Raw genomic sequence first — 23,987 nt, forward strand, 5'->3', positions numbered from 1 at the left:
AAAGATTTAGCTGCCACGTCAGATGTGATTCTCTAGCTATTCAATATTTTATTGCATTTTAGTTTGTCTAACTAAGTACTGTATTAGTTTAATTAATATATCTTGCATGTGTGTGTACGTGTGGTGTTGTATGCGCACGTGTGGTGGTAGTGTGCGCGCGCACATGTGGTTGTAGTCCATATGTGCGTGTGTTTCAATTATAAAATTTATACTTCATCCGTCCCAATTAAAGTTGAATCATTTTTATTTGGACAAATAACAAAATATCCAATTATTCTTACTTTATTCTATCATTTATTATATAATTTCTTTATTTTTCCTAATTTATTTTTCTCTCCTACTTTCAATACAATTTTTTAATCTCTGTGCCCAAAAGTTTTTAACTTAACTGAGTTGCGACGGAGGAAGTATAAATTTTTTAAAATTTAAAATAAAAAGAAGGAGAATGAAATGGAATGGTCATTATATTCCTATATTGAATGAAATGATGATTCCTAAAGAAGAAAAATACCAAGCAAAAAAATGAAATGAAGTTAGAAATGTCATCACATCCCTTCATTCCCTTCCATCATATCAAGTAGCCCTTAAGGCGATACCCTTTAGAGAAATTAAATTTTCACTCTACTATAAAAAAAGATAAAAGAAATAAATTGTAGTACTATAACTTTAAATTGTAGATATATAAAAGGATAAATTGTGATATGATTTCATGGACAAAGGAAGGAATAGTTATTAACATAACATATGTGGGTATTTGATATTTACAGAAAATTTAAAACAATTTTTCCTTTTAACTTTAAAGAAATCGTCGCGCTGACTCCATCCACATTGAATGTATTTTCATCCTTTTATCTGCAATAACTGTTCTTAATTAGTGAATTCTTCATTTATAGTACATTTTTCGAAAAAGGTACAAATACTTGAACAAAATACTATGAGTAGTAAGAATAGTTTATCAGTTATTACTCCTAAACTGTGACTATGACTATATCATAGACTAAAGGAAATCAAATTGGCTACACGAACAGAACAACCATATCTTTTAAGTCAATTTGTTTATGCTTTTCTTCTTTTCTATATAGTTGAATTAACATTTGTATTTTTTTTACTTGTATCTTAGTTTTTCATGTTTTATTTTTATACTACTATTCCGATCGAACTAAGCACAATCCATAAATCGGCCATTTATATAATTTGTGATAGTTTTAAAACGTTAAAGATATTCTTCTTTTTCTAAAAAAATCCCATATTTTCATTAATTTGATCCACAAACGTTAGAGTCATGCTCTTAGCAATCTGTATAACACTTTTTTTTATCTTATCTTTATTAATACATAAAAAATTGTTGATTTTGAATTGACAAACGGAGATTACTTCATATTTAATGATGGGATGAAATAACATATCCTTTATCTAGTATACGTACACTCATCAATTCATAATAGTGGATAATACTAGGAAATAGAGAAATGTGGAAGTCAAGTCAAAAAATAATACCACTAGTAGTCTAGTATTATATAAATATAACATAGATGAAGTATAGGGGCTAATAATAATATTCAGTACTTAAAGAAAGTTTTTTTCTTTCACAAAAGCATATAATCCATGCGCATTAGTAAGGAAACAAGAATAATGTCAACTTTCCATTTCCCAACCCAATAAATCTATAATCTCTTTAAAATCACATACCATTTCACCGTAACATGCAATGACAACATAATGATGTGAACGATATTTTTCGTTATAAAATACTATTAAATCAATAAAATTGCAATACTAGTAATTAACTCATAAAATAATACTGCTATACATCTTACTCGTGTTTCATATAGTCCAAAACATAAAATAATTCAATATCAATATTATTATCATTATCATTATCTTAGTTAAAATCACAACTTACTCATAATTAAATACTACTCCTATTGCTCAAAATTGTACATGATATTTGCGCATTTGCACAAAAAATTGTTTGGATGCAAAAGATATTGTTGATGTCACTAGCTACATAAAATGATATTTTTTTCCAAAATGCAACATTTCCACCTTTTATAACTTTTTACCAAAGTTAAAACGGGTATGGTTTTCTTTTTGTGTTTTTGAGGAATGGCGTCTCTCTAAACTACCAAATTCACATTATATTAATAATTTATTTGTAAATCGAAGTTAAATCACTAAAATTAAATTATGTAAGAGATCTCATTCCATGTGAAGAAGAGTATAATGATCCGATTTCACATAAATGAAATTTGTGTGTAAAATTACGGAAACGAAATTCTGTTAAACTTTATTTATTATTACTACAAAATCCACAGCCGTAACCGAGGCCCCACGAAAACGACACAGTACGACACGTAATTGCTATTAAACGACGTCGTCGTGTGTCAGAAGCAAATAAAAATACATAAATAGAAAACGCGACTATTCTTTCTTTTCCTCTTTCTCGTGGCGTCTCGCCTTGCTGCCGCGCTATTTGTAGATCTTTTTCACTACGCAGAGAAAGAGATGGGAGCGGTTTTGTTTTCTCCGTTGCTCTCTGCAAATAACTGAAAATGGGAAGGAGAGATTTGGAGGAAGGTGAATTCTCCGACTGAAGAAATCTGGCAGAAAATTGAGGAAAATAGAAATTAAGGCTGGAATTTTATTGCTTTATGTCTGCGCAAAACCCCAAATATTTCTAAACCTTTCGCTTGGGGTTTTAACTTGTTAAGGAGTGAAACGATGATGATTAAGAGATGGAGAAGTGAGAATTCTTCTCATTGATTGAATTGTGTTTTTGTTTAATTGTAAGTAACTGAAATCGAGAATGGGAGAGTTGAGCTCCGAAATCGACGTTTTAGCGGCGGAGGAGCGGGCGGATTTTGGCGTGGCGCGGAAGGCGTCTCCTCCGGCTGATCCGGGGTTGATTAAGTGTTTGTCTGCGGCGGGGGATGCGGCGGAACTGGTGCTGAATTGTGTACACCCCACACTCGACTCGGAGGAGAAGAGGAGAGACGTCATCGATTACGTTCAGCAGCTCGTCAAGAGTCAATTGAATTGCGAGGTAATCGATTTTGGTCTTTTCTCTCTCTCTCTCTCTCTCTCTCTCTCTCTCTCTCTCTCTCTCCCCGAAATTCAATTAGATTTTTTTCACATTCTTTTTCAAATTGAATTATTTTTTAAATGTGCATGTCGGTGGGAGCGTATGATTCTGCTGATTTACGATTATTTTATCATTGTTTTCTATGGATCTGAATTTTAATTTTTTTTCTTAACTTGTTATTAATGGTGAAGGTGGTAGTTGGGAGAGACTGGAATTGATTAGAGATAATTATGTTGAGGAAAGACAAAGCTTTTACGACTTCTTAGGCTCGTAGTGTTTGGATTTAGTACTAATCTTGATTTTGCAATTTATGAAGAACAGTGGTTGCCACAAAAGATCGAATGCGTTTGACTAATTTGGGCTCTGAAGTCTGACCTATCTGGATTCCTTTTTTTTATGTGGTAAATAGTAAAACAAACTGATGTGTGTGTATGGTCCTATCCTATACTATGTGCTGATCATGCCAAACTAGGATGAGTTATTTTCCCACTAAGAAATGTACTAATTAACTTAATTTAATCTAATTCTTTTGAATCCCCAAGAAGGATGTTTCTCTGTATCATTGTATTCCAGGTCAAACAACTTGCATAGTGGATTCTTTTATGTGTAAATTAATCAATTAATATAGCAGCTCATTTCTCTCTCATTTAATGTTGGCTATTTCGTGTTGGTATCATCAGGTTGTTCCCTATGGGTCAGTGCCTCTAAAGACGTACCTACCAGATGGTGATATTGATTTGACCATCCTAAAAGGTCCAAATGCGGAGGAATCTTTGCCCCATGACGTTCTCTCTCTTTTAGAGGCTCAAGAAAAGAATGAAGATACTGAGTACCAAGTAAAGGACACTCAGTTTATTGATGCTGAGGTACTTCTTCTTAGATGCCCTATATGAACTAGATGATACTACTGCTTTTACTTTTCATTGTTATTAATACTAGTACTACCTTTCTACTTGGATGTAGCTTCTGGGTATGCTTTGTTTAAGGAGTTAAAGATACCAGCTTTCACAGTTTCACTCATTACATATGCACTCTGTTACATTGAAAGCCATTACTGTCTTACATTTTTTGGGGATCAGGACTGATTAATATATCTTGCTACTGATGGCAGGTCAAACTTGTGAAATGCTTTGTGCAGAACATTGTGGTTGATTTATCCTTCAATCAGCTAGGTGGACTTTCAACGCTCTGTTTTCTTGAGCAGGTAACTGCAAAGTCTTCATTTTTCAGGAGTTGGTCACCAAAATGTCGAGGATTGTGTTTCGATCATATGCTCATTTTGGTGCTTTGCGAGATACTCCCTCTGTTCCTTGTTAATAAAGGCATTTCTTTTCGGCACGTCGTTTAAGAATAGTGTGTTAAATGGTTGGTGAATAAAGTAAGAGAGAATAAATAAGAGAGATGAAGAGAGAATAAAGTAAAAGGTAGAATTACTTCTTGCCAAAAATAGAAATGACTCAATTAACTTGGAACTTCCTAAAATAGAAAATGACTCTATTAACATGGAACGGAGGGAATAATAATTACTTTTTGATATATAGTAGTATATCCCTAGCATGGAATGCAAAAGTAGAAATCCCTTTCCTATGAGTATGAACTCTGAAGTATTTGTATTCGATATATATGTGCATGTGCATGTGCATGCGCATGTGCATATACTAATGTGTATATAATTTGCGTGGATTTATTGAAGTCCCATATTGTCTGCAGAATGATTAATACCTTTTGAAGTGTGTTCATGTGGTCATATGCAAAGGAGAATATTGGAAAACTGGAGTGTTATTTCAGCTTTCTTTTAGCTTGTTGTTCCACGCATTTTCCAGTTCAACTCTTTCAAGTCTATGCACAATTGTACAAGGTTGCTTGACTATTGCCGAGTTATGCACTTGCAGGGATATTTAATGCTTCCTTTTTCCAAATATTAACCTCTGAAGTCACATGTGTGAGGTATGGTTGTTTAACACAAATTTTGAACTTTTACTGATCAGGTGGATCGTCTTGTTGGGAAAAATCACGTCTTTAAACGCAGCATTATCCTGGTTAAGACTTGGTGCTATTATGAGAGTCGTATACTTGGGGCACACCATGGTTTAATTTCGACATATGCTTTGGAAATTCTTGTCTTATACATATTCCATTTCTTCCATTCATCGCTAGACAGCCCTTTGTCGGTGAGTACCTCTCACTTAATACGGCTCTTGGAAAGAGAAGTGTATGGATGGGTTTTTGTTAGTTCCTTACTTTTGTTCTTTGTACACAGGTCCTCTATAGATTTCTGGATTACTACAGTCAGTTTGACTGGGATAATTATTGCATCAGTTTAAAAGGTCCAGTTCATAAAGCATCCCTGCCTGAAATAGTTGGTGAGCAATCCTCTTCAATAAATTCAGTGATAGTATTATTTTTTTACCATGATTCAACTATCTGATAGTGGACACACGCTGATACACTTTTCTGCTTTAAATACCCTTGTTTGCCCGTAATAGATTTATTTTCTTGATTTTATGCAGTGAAGATGCCCGAACACCGGTGCAACCGTCTGCTGCTTACTGAAGAATTCTTGAACAGGTCCATGGAACTGTTTTCAGTTCCATCCAGGGGACTTGATGCAAACCCGAAAGCATTTCAACCAAAACATCTGAATATTATCGACCCACTGAAGGAAAACAATAATCTTGGGCGCAGTGTACACAGAGGTTAGGAGAGTTAGATAGCTGTCAAGCTGATGGAAAATGTCAAATACTCCCTCCGTTTCCTAAAAATAGAAATTCTTTCATTTTTAGTCAGTTTTCTAAAAATAAAAACTCTCCATTTTAGGAAGTTGACCTCACAATCCACTAATTGGAAATGGAAAATGTCAAATACCCATTTTTCTCTTTCTCTCTCTTACTTTACCAATTTTGCATTTAAACCCGCGGTGTTTCCAAAGGTTCTATTTTTAGGAAACGGAGGGAGTAGTAATTGTATATTTCAAATACGTATATCGTTTTTAAAAAATATTCTCAAGGAAATTTATGTTGTTTTTACCAATAGTTATATTTGCTGTGTACTAGGAAATTTTTTCCGCATAAGGAGTGCATTTAAGTATGGTGCTCACAAGCTCGGTCAGATTCTTTTACGCCCAACAGATGAAGTTGGGGAGGAGATCCGTAAGTTTTTCTCAAATACCCGTGCAAGACATGAGCATCAACATCAAAGTGGCGCTGGACCCTTGGCCCTAGAATTTAGTGATGAAGAGTCGTTGACTGCATCTTTATCATCCCCGATTGAACTTTTATCTGATGATGACATGCTTGGAAATTCTTCCATCAGTGATTTTGAGAATGGAAGTGTCTCTGATGAACAGATATCTATATTAGAGTCTAGTGGTGAGCTAGACAGGCACTCGACGAAGGAAGATTCACCTGAGATGGCATCGGAAGCTTGCGATTCTGCTGATGAGGCTTTTGTTTCAAGGAGGAAGTATGGCCTCGCAACATCTTATTCACATTCAAGGAGTGACAGGCAAGCTTATGCATTAAGCTCCAGTAATGGCGGATCTTTGCCTGAGAATCATTTCCATAAACTGCATTATCTTGCCTCAAGATCATCTGCAGAAAGTGGAACCTCAGAGGATCACCAAATCGGTTCAGCATGTGATTCGGAGAAGTTTGGCTTCAATCCCTGGCTGAAGAACAGAGAAGAATGCGTTCAAATGGATAACACATTTCAATGGTGTATGGACAACCATGAAGCTGCCTGCAGCTGCATTACTGGTTCTAATTCGACTTCAAAGGCAAGCATTACTGAAAATCGACCTATTGATTTTAGAGAAATTGACTCTGCAAGCGCGGGAGGCGAATCAGAAACTTTCAATCCACTAGCTGATCTAACTGGAGATTACGACAGCAACATTAGGAGCTTGCTTCATGCTCAACTCTGCCATGGGTTTGCGTTATCTGCAGCATCTTCCAAGAATCCTTCATCACTGCCTTCAAATATCCAAAAGAAGCCATGGGAAGTTGTTCGTAAATCAGTAATACTCGAGGAGAAAGAGTTCCCGAAAATTGATATACACTTCATGCCCACGGACCACATTATGTATGCTGGCATGGATTCTACCTTACTTGGTTCTCCGCGTCGTGAAGGGACAGCGAAAGCTCGAGGACTTGGCACCTACTTCCCGAATATGGTATAGAATTCGCTCTCATTATTTTTTTGGCTGCATTCACGTTTATCTTCTTTTCTTACGAGTTCATTCTCTGCAGAGTACTTACTACATGGAGAGGCCTTCCAATTGGAGGGGAAGGAATAACTTTCCAGGCAACCAAAACTACCACAAATACAACCATAGTAACGGCTCATACCCAGCTGTCGAGTCACATTGTTCCATAAATGGCATCCGTGATGTGCTACCTGCACAAAGAGGACAAAGAAAGAGGCCAGATGTAACGTGCCAATCTCCTCGTTCACCTGGAGGTGGGAATCCGATCAATGGGTGCATAATCGAGTTTGGTTCCATTGGGAACCTTGCAGAAGTGGTCTTATCAAGCTCAACTATGGGCTCGGAAACACAGGGAGGAAGGTACTCAAACATCATCTGCTCCCTCGTTTCTTGAAAGTATCGATCATTTATAGGGTTTTAAAACAGGGTTATCCGTTCTCAGGGTTGCAGGGCAGTCGATCCACCTGAAGAATGAAGACGAGTTCCCTCCTCTGTGCCTATGAACTTGTACAGAAGAGCTGATGGGGGCAATGCGGATTCAGAGACTAACTATAAACGGAAGTAGGTAGCCATAACCACTCTCGTATGATTCGTACGTGGGATACAGTGGTATAGCGTTCGGGTTCAATCGTGTGAACTTAGCTCCATCGAGCCATTGTTACCGATGAACTAAGGTCAGGTTTGGTGGTGAACAATCTTTTATAACTCAACTTCTCATTCCTTGTTATCAATTGGCAAGACAGCAAATTTGACGTTCTAAACTATCTATTCTATAATTTAAGAAGCAGCTTTTCAATCACCCATTGATGATTGGAAACTAGTTTGATGGAATTTTGGTAGATAATTACTATTAGGTGACCGATTAGATGACAATAGATGTGTTCATGTGAGCCAAATGAATTGCATAATCAATTCACTTTTCCTTTATATTTTACCCTCGTTTTCCATTTTTAATTATGAAAAATCAAACACGAAAATAAAGAAAACAAGGTGTGCATTATGTTTATGATGGATATAGTATATATTCTATTTTTGCAAAGTATTTTTGAAATATAAATCAAATTAATAGAAATATATTGGATTATATTTATTGGATCAATTAATTGTCTAGATTGTGTTTCGTCTTTTATTTAGTACTCCATGATGGTATGATTTTATAGTTTATGGGGTAACATTTATAGTAGTTAGTGATGGACTACAGCTCTACATTCCACTGATTTTTGTTTAACTATCAATTTTATTTTTGAAGAAACTGAATTAGTACAATATAATTATTGTGGCGAACATTTCATTTTCCCTAGGAATTTTATTTGTGCACGTAATTAATTAGGTCCCCACACTCATATAGTAGACTTTTTTTGGATAAATATAGAAGAAATCAACAGCTCCATCATTATAATATCGACGACTCCAACAATTATCCCAATGCATCGCTTCCACTTTATTTATTAAGAAATTGATTGACATATACCAAACCTCCTTTTCCTCATATTTTTGTGCCATATTTATGGTTGAAAGGATATACTACTACTTATTTTTAGTTCATGGACATTGGATATTGATATATTACCGTTGGAAGGATTTTAACATTTTTTTTATCAAAATTATTTCCAGGAAGTATTCATGTTTTTTCATGAATGAGGGGGTGATTATACTATTTTTCCGGCTCGACGCTACAGGACATTTAGGCTCTCAGGACAGTCGAGAGGGGCAGCCCGCCCCCTCCTACTCCTAATTCGCTTTTGGTGACGAGCAATTATTTGTAACATACTTTAACAACTTCTTATGGGGATTACGTCAAATGAATGAATCAAATGCGAAAATGAAATGGTCCTCTCTCATAAAAAAAAGAGAAATAATAGTAGCTCTTATAGTCTGAAGATATTTTGGTCCAAACTAAAATGTTTCAAAGACTTTCTAACAATATTTGTAAAGAATTAAAATGTATGGAAACTAACTAAAATGTTTCAAAGACTTTCTAACAATATTTGTAAAGAATGAAAATGTATGGAAACTAAAAATGTAGTTGTAGCTATTGTTCCAATTCACTACATTATTGTGATAAATAATTACGAATACAAATATTTGTTTATTTTATTGCTATGACCTGACATCTGACAAAAAATCAGTGGATTACTACTACGGCTGATAATATTATCTGAAGAGGCAAATTCAAAATTGCCAATCTGATTAAGTTTACAACTTGGGACGTTTGTAACGGCGTTGAAGGTTGAAACAGTGCGCCACACACACACTAACTTAAGCCGCCAACTCCGTTACGTCACACTCTCTTTTGGACTTTTTCTCTATTAAAATCTCATCATATCCAAATACAACTCTCCACCTCAATATATATATATATCATCAATTTTGTCTTCGTCTACGCTGTGGCAACTGAATTTGAAAAATCAATTAAATTTGATACAAATGCTGCTACTTAGTAAAGACCTTCTCCAAAACCACCCCAATTTCTTGCCTTGGACGTGAAAAACTAGGGTTTCCGTAATTGCTATTGCTACAATAACTTGCTCCAAGATTGCCTGAGGCGTCGCAACCTTCCTTATTCAATGCATGCAAACTTCTCCTTCCATTCCAATTAGTAGAACCATTCAACATTTTACCACTCGCCGACCTCCTTTCACCACTTTATTACTCTCTACAAATAGAAATATTCAGTCAAGGTGGCTGTCGCTTTTCGTCGAACACCTGGGCTGCATATTATATAATTATTAATATTAATATTATTATTATTAGTATTATTCTCTCGCGAAATTTGAAGAAAACACTCTATATAACTTTATATAGATGCCTCTCTTTATTCCTCATTTTTTAAAACTAAACTGCAATTTCAGGTGAAACATGTGTGTGCTCCTCTCTCTTGATTATACGTCAATCAAATTCAATTATTGTGTATGTATATAATAAGAGTTCTTTTCCATAAAAGTTGATTGCTTTGATTAATTAACTGCTGAAATTCTGCAGAAGATTTAAGCAAACATGTATAAAGCAAGATTCGGTGAGCATGGCCATGAATCCATGGAGGAGCAACCCTACGTTGAAACTGATCCCAGCGGTCGTTATGGTCGAGTAATTCTCTCTCCCTCTCTCTATTGGTATTGCTAGTTTCATGTATAAATCATGTTTTTTTGGAGTCAAGTTTTCATGTATAAATATGAATTTCCTAATAAATTGAAGCATAAATATCAAGTGTACTATTTAATTATGGTTGATGTTTGGTATAAAAGGAAACAATTTGATTTTTCTGGTAACTATCTTGGCTTTACAGATATTCACTATTCGTTTGTTTCAGCTCAATGAAATATTAAGTGGCTAAGTTATGGCTGCTGGCTTTGATTATCCTATAATAATCATCCTATACTTTGTTTTGATTGATAGCTGAAGGAGGTGTTGGGGAAGGGCGCGATGAAGACGGTGTACAAGGCAATTGATGAGATGCTCGGGATGGAGGTAGCCTGGAACCAAATCAGGCTCGTCGACTTGCTTCAATCCTCAGAGGACTTGGAGCGTCTCTACTCCGAGGTTCACCTTCTCAGCACCCTCAATCACGTCTCAATCATCCGATTCTACACTTCTTGGATTGATGTCAAGAACAGAACTTTCAATTTTATCACCGAAATGTTCACATCCGGGACCCTGAGAGAGTAATCTTCCCTCCCCACTAATAGGCCTTTGTAGAAAATTACAGTTCTAATAGAGATGGCATTAACAATCTTTGCGCGCGCTTGTGTGTGTGAAGAAACATATGAATTAGGTATAGCTAAGATTATATTTTAGGTATTTTTAGTTGATCAACAGCTTAGAAGTTGAATGAACAAAACGTATTTATGGCATTAATAAATCTTTGTGCTAAGAAGTATCTGAATTAGGAATGCCTACGATGAGGTTACAATCTATTTTAGTTATCGAAAGTTGAGAAATTGAATGAACAATAACTCTATGGCTTTAACAAATGTTTGTCTGGGTGTGTGATGAAACATCTGAATTAGGTATAGCTAAGAATAGATTATTAGTTATCAAAAGTTGAGAAGTAAATGGAACAAAAACTATATGGTTATGGTTAATTTTTTTGCTTTCATTGTCATTCTGTAACTCTTTATATTGTCTTGGCTTCAATGCAGGTATAGGGCGAAGTATAAAAGAGTGAACATCCGGGCTATAAAGATATGGTCTCGACAAATACTTGAAGGCCTTGTATATCTGCACAATCACGATCCTCCAGTGATACACAGAGACCTCAAGTGTGACAACATATTCGTTAATGGTCACCTCGGAGAAGTGAAGATCGGTGATCTTGGATTGGCAGCAGTTCTCCGAGGTAGAGCACACAGTGTTATAGGTATTTGGTTGCTCTTCTCTCTTCTAGTATTTCTCAAAGCACCGCTGAGGTTACTGATCGAACTGTGGACACATGTTTAGATCTCGTGTTAGGCACATTCTGTGTTATATAATGGAGCTCATATTTATATATAGCTCTGTTGTGCTCCTAGGTACGCCTGAGTTCATGGCACCCGAGTTGTATGAAGAGAACTACAATGAGCTCGTCGATGTGTACTCGTATGGAATGTGCATCTTGGAGATGATTACTTCTGAGTATCCATATAGTGAATGCACCAGTCCTGCTCAGATATACAAGAAAGTGATATCAGTAAGATCACTACACCATATTTTTTGCCCGAAATCGTTTATAAACTAATCATAAACTGAAATTCATCGTTCATGATTCAAAGGGTAATAAGCCAAGGGCATTCTACAAAGTTCAAGACTTGGATGCACAGAGATTCATTGGGAAATGTTTGGAGACTGCATCAAAGAGGCTTTCAGCGAAGGAGCTGATGCTCGACCCGTTCCTTGCTGTTGATCAAGCTGATGATCGTTCTGACTCAAGCATCGGGTGCCAAAAGCCTTTCTTGAACAACAAGATCGCACTCGAGCATCTGGAGCTGAACGATGATGATGCTCCGAGAACTAACATGACGATCACTGGAAAGTTAAACCATGAGGATGGCGACATCATTCTCAAAGTGCAGATTGCTGATAAAGAAGGTAGAACTTGCGTGATTTTCCCACTCCCTCGGTTTGTTTTTGTTGCTGATTCTTTAAGCTCTCTGTTTTCAGGTGCTGTACGGAATGTTTTCTTTCCCTTTGATATCGTGAGTGATACCCCAATTGATGTGGCAAATGAGATGGTGAAGGAGCTCGAGATTATGGACTGGCGGCCATCAGAGATAGCCAACATGATTGACGGGGAGATCTCGGGTCTTATTCCGGATTGGAAGGCTGAGAATCCTCATTCAGCTCATCTTCATGTACTGAACTATCAAGAAGATGATTATGATCACCAAAACCTTTTCTCACCATCCTCGTCTTCCCAAGTGTCCGCCTTGGGCTCTATTGCGTCTCACAGGACAGCTGAGGCGAAGCCTAACTGGATACAAGGTATTTTCGTTGCGATCTCATTAGGTCACTGATTCACAAGCTCCATATATCGATGGGTTGATTAATTCGTTCAAACCGGAAATCAAAGCAAAGTTCGTGTTTTTTGAGGCCGAGATCATCATAATCAAGATTATGTGCTTAACTGTCTTTGTAGGTGACTTTTTTGATGAGACCAGTTCCCAGAGCTCCACGCATTCTGAGAAGTATTCTAACTGGGCTTACTACTCTGCAGATGAACACGAACACGAACATGTAGTAAGCCCAAATTCAAGGTTCTATCCCGGAAAAAAATCAGCCATGGGGGTAAAATACTCCGTGGAAACCCCTAGGCTTACTAGGAATCGGTCTTTAGTAGATACTCGAAGCCAGCTGCTGCACCGGTCACTAGTGGACGAGGTTAACAGAAGGCGACTGTTCAAGACCGTTGACGCAGTAGAGAATATAGGATTCCGATCTCCTTATGAAGGTTTGAGTAAAACCCCAAAAACACTCAATGGCGCTTATCAGGTTAGGCTCACGGATCATGCTAAAAGACAAGAACAGAGAGCACGGAGAGGCTAATTGTGTCACTCTAGAATCTGTAGATGCCTACATGAAATTCCACGACATCCTGTAAGTATAGGTCTCACAATTGTATATGGTGAATCAATTTTTAGTGTTGTCATTGTTGAGTTGTGTTATATTCAGCTTAGCAGCGTTTTTTGTGTCGACGTTTCTCTTGTGTTGTGTCGAGTGCGAGTCATGTGTATAGTTGGTGTTTTTATCGAGACGGGGTATTTCATCGGATGTAGCATCGAGACAGGGTGGAAGGGACCAAGGCCATCTAAGACAGCCATGTTTCCACATTCATTCATCGAACAAGATGATAAAACCTCTAAAAAGATGATAGAAAATTTGGGATTTGATGCTAAAAATTGAGAGCCCTCCACTTTTTTTTGTCTATTTTGATGGTGAATGCAATCAACTTTGATTTTACTAATGTGCAACGTGAAATTATTAGCTGTTTGAAATTTCTTACTTAAGTCTCTACTCCTGAATCATATGGTCTCAATGATACGATATCTTATTAATTTGGATATTATTATTAACAAAACTAATTGAAAATAAAAGTATCTCTCTTTCTGAAAAATTTGATGTCAAATTTTATTCTACATAATTATGAGAAATCATAAAAATAAACATTGTTACTATATCAAATCGAAAACAGCCATAACTGTATTAGCATATTATGTCAAGTTGTAATTAATTACTAGACATAATATTAGTATAATTTTTCATGTTGACACGCCTTTATAAAATCTTGAAGGTGAATCCCTACGCATTTATGGTGTTCAATCTCTCACTAAATACTTTTTATTCAAATGTTTTATTGTGTTCAAAGTATAATTGATAATAGGCTCCATAATATTTTGTATCTTAGAATTACAATGTGATACGAGATCAAATAAATAAAAATATCCAGATCATCACTAATCATTTGTGTTAAGGAATATATTTAAATTTTTATAATGCTACATCCGTGTGAAATTTCTCTCTTTTCTTGATATCATTCATGTGTGACAAGATTCGACAGCTACCACTAGGGATGTCAATCGGGCCGGCCCATCGGGTTTCGGGCCAACCCTACTCGGGTTGCGGGTCAATCGGGTGCGGGCTAATCGGGTTGTGAATTCTTTCGGGTTGTAAAAGTTCAGTCCTAACCCTAAAAGCTCGGGTTTCGGGCTAGCCCAGCGGGTTAATCAGGTTGCTACCGATAAGATTAACATGCGATCAATCCAATAAATAATAATGAAAATTAGTTATATTCATAAAATGTAAAATATTTAATTATGATAAATTTGAGATATATGGTCAAACTCAATCATAAACATGATCAAATACTAATATTTGAGATATTTCGTGAAATTATAATGCATGTTATAGAAATTTAAATATTTTTAAGTGAATTTGAAGTTTTTAATTTATTTATAAATTATTATATTAATAAAAATTCAATATAAAATTTGTATATTTAATATAAAATTGAAAGTTATTTTTTTAGTTATCTATATTTTAAAATTAATCAATGAAGTGTCGAATTAGGAGTAAAAAATAGAATAATAGAAATTTTATCGGGTTTTCGGGCCAGCCCATCGGGTTTTCGGGTCTAACCCTAACGGGTCGCGGGTTAATCGGGTGCGGGCTAATCGGGTTTTAATTTTATCGGGCTAGAAATTTCCAGCCCTAACCCTATAAATTTGGCGGGCTATTCGGGCCAGCCCACGGGTTGCGGGCTACATTGACATCCCTAGCTACCACCAATAAGTCTAAAACATACTTTCATGTTTTTCTTTAAACCAAAAAATATACTTACACTAGTACTGATTTAATTAGGTGCTATTTAATTTATTTCCGATGTGGTCGTACAAATTACAAGTCGATCTAAAACATACATATAATAGTGAACTTTCTTCGAAAAGCAATTAATTTGCTGAAATTGTTTTGTAACATCAACAATAATTTTTAAAATATCTGAAAAAAATAAATGTGATTCATTTGGTTAAAGCACATATTTAATTTTGCATTTATAGAATAGCTGATGCATTATAAAATATAGTATATATATAGATACGATTCGTGATCTGTCACACATTTCTTCCTTTTTGTATGCGGCCTAACTAATACTATATAGTATAATCCTAATATAATGATTAATTGTTGGTGAAGGGATTAAAATAGAGGATAAATTGGCAGAATGCCAAACGGTGATTTATGGTACATGCTTAGCTTTTTGTTGGAGAGTCCCCTCAAACCCAGGTTTTTAGGGGTTCTGTTCAACCATAATTAATTCCCTTATAATATTCTTAAAATTCAAATATAACAATTAAAAACAACGAGCACCTTCATAAAATAAATCACCTTGAGCTCTAATATTTATAATACTCACTATTTTAAGTTTTTATTCATTTGTATAAAATAAAATTATTTAGATATAATATGCATATTATATTAATTATTAATCAAAAAATAAATTACTATGTGCTATGCCAAATTTGTACAAACAACGTCCAAACTTCACAATATTAAGAGATAAGTGCAAGTTTAGTCTCTAAACTTTGCTATTTGAACATTTATGGTCCTTAAAGAAAAATATTAACACTAAAGCTTCTTAACGTTGCCCTAATATCACTGGAAACACATTTGTGGTGCTAATATTTTTCTTTAGGGATCACGAATATGCAGTTACAAAGTTCATGGACTAAATTTGCAATTCTTTCATAAAATAAAATTGAGAATTCAAACTGAAATGTTAATGTAAAAAAGCCAAAATTGTCGAAAATGGCTTTACTTTACATGATAATCGATCTAGAAAGAGTTAGAAGTGAATTATTTTCTATCCTATAAGACCCAAAATTTTCTATGCCCTAAATTTTAAATTTAATTGAATTATACTTACTTCGTCCCACAAAGATTGTCTCACTTTGACCGGGCACGTGTTTTAAGAAATATAATGAAAAGTGAGTTGAAAAGGTTAATGGAATGTGAGTCCTACTTTTATATATTAGTTTTATAATAAAATATAAGTAGAAATGAGTTAGTGGAATATGAGGTCTACTACCAAAAATGGTAAAAAGTTAAATGAGACAAATTTTGTGGGACAGACGGAAATGGAAAAATGAGACAATCTTTGTGGGACGGAAGGAGTATTGCATAACAAATTAATTTTGTTACGTATATTATTCAGTAGCAATATAAAAGAAGTGATATGAAAATTTTAGTATAACAAATTTCACATTATTTCGAGCTTTATTCGAAATAATTATACACTATTCAATTAACTTATTTTTTTCTTAAATTTGTAGATATTTAATTTAAAATTTTAATAATTTTCTAAATTGTTGCGAAAGGATTAGCATGTAATTTATTTAAAGTTAACTCGTAGGAGTATTTATAAACTAGTTTTAATGTAAAATATTTACAAAGTTCAATCAAGTATACAATTTTTGTATATTTATCACTACTCAAATTTCTACATGATACTTCATCCGTCAATTTTAGTTCAAGTCCATTTATTGTAATATGTTCACTTGTTCTTTTTCTCCCTATTTTTCCATCTTTCTCATATTTATTCAACTCTAATTTAATATTTTAATCAATTTTATTCTCTCGTATTTTATCAATTTAAGATAATAGTATACTTATTTTTAGTGTATGAAGAGACTAATATTTTTTCGAGTAACATCAAATCCGAAAATCAAATTCAATCCCGGTGACAGCTTTAGTGATTATGGCATGCGAAATATGATGAATATATGTCGTTGAAATTACATGAAATAAAGTTAGAGAAAGAGGCAGACAGCCTTTATTGATGCATGAACAACTAAATCCTTTACTTTATTTTTCGACAACTCAAAAAAGTGGCTTTTTCAGCCCTACCTTCGTCTCCTCATATCTACAAGTTTTTAGTGCGTTAAAATAATTGTCGTATCCAGAAATTTTGGTTTTGGGGTACGAGGTGTACAATAAATACTTACGTAAAATGATATAAATAAAAATAATACAAAATTTTTTCTATTTAAGAAGAGTATTACTATTACTCCATCCGTCTCACAATAGGAGTCACATTTGATGTGGGCACATGTTTTAAGAAATGTAAAAAAATAGTGCGTTGAAAAAGTTCGTGAAATATGAGAGTGAAGTGAAATAATGGAATGTGAGACCTACTTACTAATTATGATAAAAATAAAATGTACATAACTCTTATTGTGGGACAGACCGAAATGACAAAATGTGACTCTTATTGTAGGACCGGAGGAGTACATAAAATAATCAAAATAATATAGTACTTCCTCCCTCCAAGATAAGCGACTCACATTTTTTTTGCGACGTCCCAAGATAAGTGAGCCATTTCCTTTTTTGGCTCACTTATAAAAAATCAAAACAATTATAAAAAAGTAAATAATAAAGCATAATATATGAAAATTAAAAAATAATTAAAACACGGTATAGTAAACAAGTAAACAACCTAATTTCTAAAAAAAAGAAAATAGGAGTGCAAATAATTACATAACAAAAAAAATGCATGCAGAAATAGGAAGAAAATGGACGAAATTAAATACTAGATGACTAATAAGAATAACCATAACTTAAAAAGTGTCCAAACATAAATGCTTGTAACTATAGCTAAAAAAATAAGTTGCGCTATCAGAGAGGATCAAACACAGGTTGGTAATAACAAACTGTAAGGGTCTTGCCACTGGACCACCAGTGTATCAATAACATATCTCAATAAATATATTCTTATGTAAATCAAATTTGGGGTACAGCTGTACCCCCTTGTTCTCACCTGTATACGCGGTTAAAATTTATATATGGTCGAAAACTTGAAAGGTTTTTATTAAAATAAAAAATTTAAAAGGAAACAACAAAAGCACTAAAATATACTAATTCCCAGACCTGTCAGAAGGAATATATGTACTTACATATGAATGTAGTAGTCACCCTGAAAAAACATAAATATTCTACACAACAATGTCACTCTTATCTTCTTTGTAATAAACTGTTGACATAAGTTCTTACACATTTCTTCTATGTAGGTTGACATGGTATGTAAAATATGGTTTGCTTTTCCATGAAGCAAAACTCCAAAAAGTGGAATTATTATTCATGCTTTACCTGGCCTACTATGCACATAATTAATTAATTAATTAGGTTGATGAATAACATTAAATCCTTATCATATGAAAAAAAGAGAAGGGTAATCATGCTATATCTTTACAAATGTAGTTAATTACATTTACAAACACTTAATTTCTTACACCATATAAAAATTCAACCAAATTAATATAGAAAAACTAATTTTTTTTTCTTCTAAAAATGGTGTTAAGCCATGCTGAACCAGATTTGCTGAAACGCCTTGATGATCGTATCATGATATTGATTTGGATTTAGTGAGAGATAGCAAGCAAGAAGCTCTTCCAATTCTTTAGATGCTCTGATTTTATTCTCAACGATCATTTCCATCATCGATTCCTTGAAATCATTTTCTGGATCGAATGAAGCTTTCACAATGGCGAAGCTCTCCGTGAATAAAATCCCCTTCTTCCTCTCCTCCTCCGGCTTTCTCGGCCGCCGGCCTTCCGGCTTCTTCCCGCCGACTTTCCGGCTTATTTTCACTCCGCCGGAGAAGGACTTCCGGCTCCTTCTCGGCTTGTCCAACGGAGATTTGAGTGACGTGTCACGGAACATAACAGACCCTTCCAGGGAAACACGCTCGTGTTTCCCTGGTGGCGTAGTCTGGATGGCCAACTCTGATACCACATTGAATTTCGTGAGGGTATCGGTGCATGTGGTAGAGTCGTAAGACATGTCATCAACATCAATGATGATGTCACACGAGTTCAAGTATGAATGGTGGGGGCCACTGAGGGAGTCATTGTAGTGGAAACTTGACTGGGAGGACTCCGAGGAGTCCATCCTGCCAAGAGAGGTGAGGTCACCCCGAATAGGGCCAGGCTGATGCGAGGAAGGGGCGATTTTTGTGGGAGATGGCATGTAGACGGCTCTTCGTTTGTTGGTGGGCGGGTAGCGATTGTCGATGAGATTGGGATTAGTGGTGTCCCAAGTAGAGTAAAAAGACTTGGTTGAAGAAGGCATGTTTTTGTTGTGAGTTGGGAGTTTACTCATGTCTCTCAACTTGTGTAACCATGCGTTAGGCATCATCTCCGATAGCTTGAAACTATGCTTTCCCATTTACCTAACAAAAATATATAGTAGGAGTACTAGTTTCTTTTTTTTTATGTATGGAGAGTGAGAGAAATTTGTTGTATGAGATTGTGATTTGTGTGGGAATGAAATTGAGAGGTGGAGTTAAATACTAGAAAATGAGGGTGTGTTTGATAATTGAGAGTGTGGGGATCATTGGCATGAAAGTGGGCTACAAGGCCAGGTTTGCTGATTTCTTCTTTTGCATAACGAGATCTTTTATTTTTATTATTTCCTCCGTCGCATAATAGATGTCACGCTTTCCTTTTTAGTTTGTCCCACAAAAAATGTCACATTTCCTTTTTAAAAAAAAACTCTCTCATATTAATATAAATATACTATTTTCTCTTTCCACCTAACACACAAAACAACATTTCTTAAAATCTCGAGCAATTTCCCAAGTGTGCCATCTATTATGGGACGGAGGGAGTACTGTATTCATGATTTCGGTTCCACATTGACAATATTATAAAGTTTATTTCATATATTTGGTATGATTCGGTTTAGTAAATAAAAGCACACTTGTTTGTTATGATTAATGAGAAGCAATCAACTATGGTGAACTATTACAAAAAGAAATTTTAAGAAAGCAAAATAAATATAGAGAGAGGCCCATATGTATAAGAAAAGAGCTGTATTTTGCCTATTTTATGAGCTCCACAAGTGATGGATGCTTACACAATTTGAACTGTATAAAGTTGATTGGTCACTCCCATGCTTGCAAGGTAGTACAAAATTTGGGATTCTTTATTAGACAGCAATATTCTAATTTCGTGTTTTATTATATGATTGCTTTTTGCATATAGATGATAATTTTGATGCGTGTATTTAAGTATCATTCACTAAAACAAATGAATAGCTAATGCAACAACAATTAACTGAATCAATTTTGAAGGGGGAGAATTATCAAATTGGATAAGCTATATGATTTTTTTTTCCTTCTACCAACTGTGTGTATTTGTTTCTGAAAGCAACAAACTCCAGTCATAAAATTTCAACATTGGCTTCAAATGCAAACTTTTCAAACCAAGCAAGAAAATACTAAAACTCAAAACCAGAGAAAAGATCACTCAACTTCTGATTCAACAACAGCAGATTATATACATTTATCTGAAACGCATAAAGGTAATTTATATACAGAATAGGATGCTAGTTAAGAGTAATACACAATATAGTAGCGCTGCCAAAGATGCAGCAGGTAGTGTAATTAGTAATTACAGAGTATGTATTTCAGTCTGATAATCTTACAACCCGGTTTAATCGAATGCACCGATAATGCCATATCATTAAGCCAAGCTGCAGCCTGATCCACTGCCTAGGACTGTAATGGAAATAGCGAAATTTTTTTGCAAAATGTTCTCACAAACAGTATTGAAACTCATTCGTTCTTCCTAACGTCGGCCATTTGAGAACTCCGCTTTAGAAACATATACTTGAGACCTGATCAAACTGCCCCTTAGCATAAAGCCAGGCATTACCATGAACTCAACTTTGTATCTTTGGTGGTCGTTGTCCATGGTTTTGTACTCCTTGAGCTCATCTACAACCTCCATGTAAACATCCAAGAACTCAGTTCCTTGCTTAACACCGAAAGTTTCAGCTTCAGGCTCGATGTAAGCAATTAGTGCCTGCAAATACCATACACATCTTGCCATTCTGACAAATGCACGATAAAACGGGGTATATGGGTGAATCCCATTAGCCACGAAATTCCTGTGGTCCAAATTACCGAAGAATGATTCTTCCATCATGGGATGAACTACTAACATGTATTTTGCTCTGCAAAACTTGGCAAAACTAGATTGTGGGTCTTCAATCAAAGCAACGATAGGGTCATCCAACTTCATTATGTTCCCTAAAAAGCAAGGCTGTTGCAGAAACCCATGAAACATCCTTCTGGCAATATAAGCTTCAAACGCGAATTTCTTGTGTGACCTCTTTGCATACACAACCGATGATTGTATTGCATAAGCAGCTTGGTCTAGATCCCACTCCGAATGTTTCATCAAGGCAATCAATGGCTTTGCAAAATCATGAATAGCTTTTCCAACAGCTCGGACAACACTCTCCAAGGAATTATGATTCAAACCCGCAAACCTTTCCCTCTCGCGCTCCTCAATCTCTTCAGCCAGCTTTCGGTTCTTCATTTCCAACTCCTGAAGCTTTTTACGCATATTAGCAACTTTCTTGCCCTTGTTCTTGGCTTGGGATTTCAACTTCTCCAGCTGTTGCTCCTTAACCTTAACTTCAGTAAGAAAAAGAGTTGAACCAGCAGAAGAGGCATTAACTTCCTTCAATTGCTTCTCCTTATAAGCCTTCTTAATCTTGCCAAGCGTATCAAGCTGAAACATAACCTCTTCATCAGCAACTCTAACTTTCTCATGATCATACGGAACGTGCGCTTCTTGGAGCTTAACATACGCTATTTTTAACGCCAGAAGCGTGTCAAACAACTGCACAAGCTCCACAGGGGCGCATAAATTTCCACTCTTTTGCAGCTCGGCATGCTTCGGAGAGACTTTTTTGGCGCAAAACAGAGCATCTTCGTCACTTTGTTCATCCGGTAAACGAGCATTGTTGCCAGAAATCATCGGGTAAACATGGGCGTGGTCCACATTCTCCGACGAATGAAATACACCAATGGACCTAAATTTAGAAACTTTGGTGATTTTTGTAACGATTTCAGCTATATTTGCAGGAGGTTTAGAACTAGCTGCAAACGCCATCCACTGATTATCTGACTCCAATCCCATTTGCCAGAAGTCCAATCTAGTCCAATATCTGCAGTTAAATCAACAACTTCAACCAACCTGACTAAGAACCAAACCTTTTAAGTATTTTTAAAAGAAATAAGGGAAAATTTGCTACAGAAGGCCTCAAAAAATATCCGCTGCAAAAGAGATAAAAAAAATAATAATTTCAATCATCCCCGGAATTAAAGGGATAAAAAGCTGGATATGGTCTCCAATTAAAATATCAAAGGCAGAAAACATAAAAAAAAAACGAGCTAAAAAATAAACGAATAAAATTGAAGTCCGCCCCTTTTCTTCAATAAACCCTAGATTCGCCAAATCAGGCAAAAGCGAGAAAGAAAAAAAAGCTTAAAAAATTCGAATTAGACGTACCGCAGAAGACTCAAAACGGAGGAGAGAGCAGCAGTGAGGGTAACGCCGCTGCATCCGGCATTGATGAATTGATGAAGGCGAGCAAATCGGGGACATCAATCATTAGGGTTAATAAACGGGGGGATTTGGGGGTATACGACGTCGTGGCAGAGAGAAATTGGTGAAGGTGAGCAGTAGTTTGTTTAATTGGAATGTGAGTGTGGTGGTCATGGCCTCTGACAACACGCACTGCATGTCCCATTGCGTGCAACGACGTCGTATAAAGCAGCAGGCCTGTGTGTTTTCGAGAAGGAAAAGAACAGTAGGGAATCTGCAGTGGGTACTGCGAATACACGGAAATAGAGAAGGCGGAAAAGTTTTCGAATTCGAGTCAAGGGTACTTCCGTTATTTCATACGAATAAATAATTTGAAACTATATTCGTCGTTTAGAGCATACACAGTAGTTATAGCCCAGCAATAGCCCAGCCATAGCCTAGCCACAAACTCCTCCTGCCACATCATAAATACTAAAAATCCTCCTGCCACATCAGAAATAGTCCAGCCACATCAATAGCCACATCACTAATAACACAATATACGGAATTTAATTTACAAGACATATACGGGAAACATTAATAATACTATTTTAATTTTAAAAAAAGTACAATAAATTTAAAAAAGTACTCCCTCCGTCCCGCACTACTCGCACGTATTTCCTTTTTGGGCGTCCCAAGTTACTTGCACTCTTTCCATTTTTAGTAAAAAATTTCACCTACAGCCGTCATTTTTGACTTTCCTATACACTCATTCCTTAATCTCCGTGCCGAAAAGGAAATGAGCGAGTAGCTCGGGACGGAGGGAGTACAAAAATTTTTAAAAAGTACATTAATAAAAAAAATTACATTCAAAATCGCAAAAAGTACATTACTTAAAAAAAATCACTCGCCGGCTCCCTCGCGTATGAAAATGAAGTGCAAATCGCGTATATATAGTGTTTCGAAAATTAAAAATTAAAAATAAAAAATCTGCTGGGCTATGCGCTGGACGATCCGGGCGCTGCAATGGAGCCGAGCGGATCGCCCAGCGCATAGCCCAGCAGATTTTGACCGCCTAGCGCTAGGCGAAATTGATTTCCAGAAAATCGCTCGGCGGTTTTCGGCTCCTCCAATGGTTCGCCTAGCCACCGCCTAGCGCCGGCCCTCGGCTAGGCGGTGCGCTAGGCGCCATTGTGGATGCTCTTACTAGTACTCTCTCGGCCTGTAGCAGGGCGTTTATTTTCGACACATATTTAAGAAAAATTATATTTAGTGAGTTAGGTAATGGATAGTACATGATTTAAGAAAAAATTGTGTTAAGTGAGTTAATATGTGATTTAAGAAAAATTTGTGTTAAGTG

The 23,987-nt window shown here is 35.8% G+C and overlaps 4 protein-coding genes across 9 annotated transcripts; 2 read left to right on the forward strand and 2 right to left on the reverse strand.

The window, feature by feature from the left end:
- Positions 1–2,420: 2,420 nt before the first annotated feature.
- On the forward strand, positions 2,421–9,080 carry LOC121762802. 3 transcript variants are annotated; one of them, XR_006042284.1, is made up of 10 exons: positions 2,421–3,043; positions 3,763–3,948; positions 4,194–4,286; positions 5,071–5,253; positions 5,343–5,445; positions 5,593–5,778; positions 6,136–7,253; positions 7,330–7,646; positions 7,729–7,960; positions 8,901–9,080. XR_006042284.1 is itself a non-coding variant. In XM_042158808.1 (9 exons), the coding sequence occupies exons 1-9, from the start codon at positions 2,807–2,809 to the stop codon at positions 7,787–7,789; spliced, it is 2,484 nt and encodes an 827-aa protein (XP_042014742.1). In that variant the 5' UTR covers positions 2,421–2,806; the 3' UTR covers positions 7,790–8,117. The 3 variants fall into 3 exon arrangements, 2 of the variants coding, with proteins under 2 accessions (XP_042014742.1, XP_042014743.1); XM_042158808.1 differs by lacking the exon at positions 8,901–9,080 and having other exon boundaries at positions 7,729–8,117; XM_042158809.1 differs by lacking the exons at positions 2,421–3,043; positions 3,763–3,948; positions 4,194–4,286; positions 8,901–9,080 and adding an exon at positions 4,797–4,940 and having other exon boundaries at positions 7,729–8,117.
- Positions 9,081–9,666: 586 nt separating this feature from the next.
- On the forward strand, positions 9,667–13,451 carry LOC121761867 (probable serine/threonine-protein kinase WNK4). Of its 4 annotated transcripts, XM_042157560.1 has the most exons (9): positions 9,667–9,967; positions 10,139–10,196; positions 10,269–10,373; positions 10,683–10,948; positions 11,426–11,643; positions 11,795–11,952; positions 12,035–12,350; positions 12,423–12,743; positions 12,898–13,451. In XM_042157560.1, exons 3-9 carry the CDS (start codon positions 10,284–10,286, stop codon positions 13,302–13,304), a joined length of 1,776 nt encoding a protein of 591 aa, XP_042013494.1. In that variant the 5' UTR covers positions 9,667–9,967; positions 10,139–10,196; positions 10,269–10,283; the 3' UTR covers positions 13,305–13,451. The 4 variants fall into 4 exon arrangements, with proteins under 4 accessions (XP_042013494.1, XP_042013495.1, XP_042013492.1 ...); XM_042157561.1 differs by lacking the exon at positions 10,139–10,196; XM_042157558.1 differs by lacking the exon at positions 9,667–9,967 and having other exon boundaries at positions 9,989–10,147.
- Positions 13,452–18,605: 5,154 nt separating this feature from the next.
- On the reverse strand, positions 18,606–19,475 carry LOC121760690 (transcription repressor OFP1-like). The gene has a single exon (XM_042156323.1). It carries the CDS (start codon positions 19,473–19,475, stop codon positions 18,606–18,608), a length of 870 nt encoding a protein of 289 aa, XP_042012257.1.
- Positions 19,476–20,544: 1,069 nt separating this feature from the next.
- On the reverse strand, positions 20,545–22,989 carry LOC121761868 (protein GRAVITROPIC IN THE LIGHT 1-like). Its single transcript, XM_042157562.1, has 2 exons — positions 22,613–22,989; positions 20,545–22,268 (listed from the first exon to the last, which is right to left on the reverse strand). The coding sequence occupies exon 2, from the start codon at positions 22,238–22,240 to the stop codon at positions 20,879–20,881; it is 1,362 nt and encodes a 453-aa protein (XP_042013496.1). The 5' UTR covers positions 22,241–22,268; positions 22,613–22,989; the 3' UTR covers positions 20,545–20,878.
- Positions 22,990–23,987: the final 998 nt, after the last annotated feature.

This window comes from Salvia splendens, chromosome 13 (assembly GCF_004379255.2).
Source record: "Salvia splendens isolate huo1 chromosome 13, SspV2, whole genome shotgun sequence".
In the NCBI taxonomy this organism is placed as follows: Eukaryota; Viridiplantae; Streptophyta; class Magnoliopsida; order Lamiales; family Lamiaceae; genus Salvia; species Salvia splendens.

What these genes read in the sequence shown, in the direction of transcription:
- LOC121762802 (XM_042158808.1), top strand. Translation starts at nt 2,807, where the DNA reads ATGGGAGAGTTGAGCTCCGAAATCGACGTTTTAGCGGCGGAGGAGCGG. An exon ending in CTCAGTTTATTGATGCTGAG is followed by an intron (nt 3,949 to 4,193) that starts GTACTTCTTCTT and finishes TACTGATGGCAG; the next exon opens with GTCAAACTTGTGAAATGCTT. An exon ending in CGCTCTGTTTTCTTGAGCAG is followed by an intron (nt 4,287 to 5,070) that starts GTAACTGCAAAG and finishes TTTACTGATCAG; the next exon opens with GTGGATCGTCTTGTTGGGAA.
- LOC121761867 (XM_042157560.1), top strand. Translation starts at nt 10,284, where the DNA reads ATGTATAAAGCAAGATTCGGTGAGCATGGCCATGAATCCATGGAGGAG. An exon ending in TAGAGCACACAGTGTTATAG is followed by an intron (nt 11,644 to 11,794) that starts GTATTTGGTTGC and finishes TTGTGCTCCTAG; the next exon opens with GTACGCCTGAGTTCATGGCA. An exon ending in GCAGATTGCTGATAAAGAAG is followed by an intron (nt 12,351 to 12,422) that starts GTAGAACTTGCG and finishes CTCTGTTTTCAG; the next exon opens with GTGCTGTACGGAATGTTTTC.
- LOC121760690 (XM_042156323.1), bottom strand. Translation starts at nt 19,475, where the DNA reads ATGGGAAAGCATAGTTTCAAGCTATCGGAGATGATGCCTAACGCATGG.
- LOC121761868 (XM_042157562.1), bottom strand. Translation starts at nt 22,240, where the DNA reads ATGGGATTGGAGTCAGATAATCAGTGGATGGCGTTTGCAGCTAGTTCT.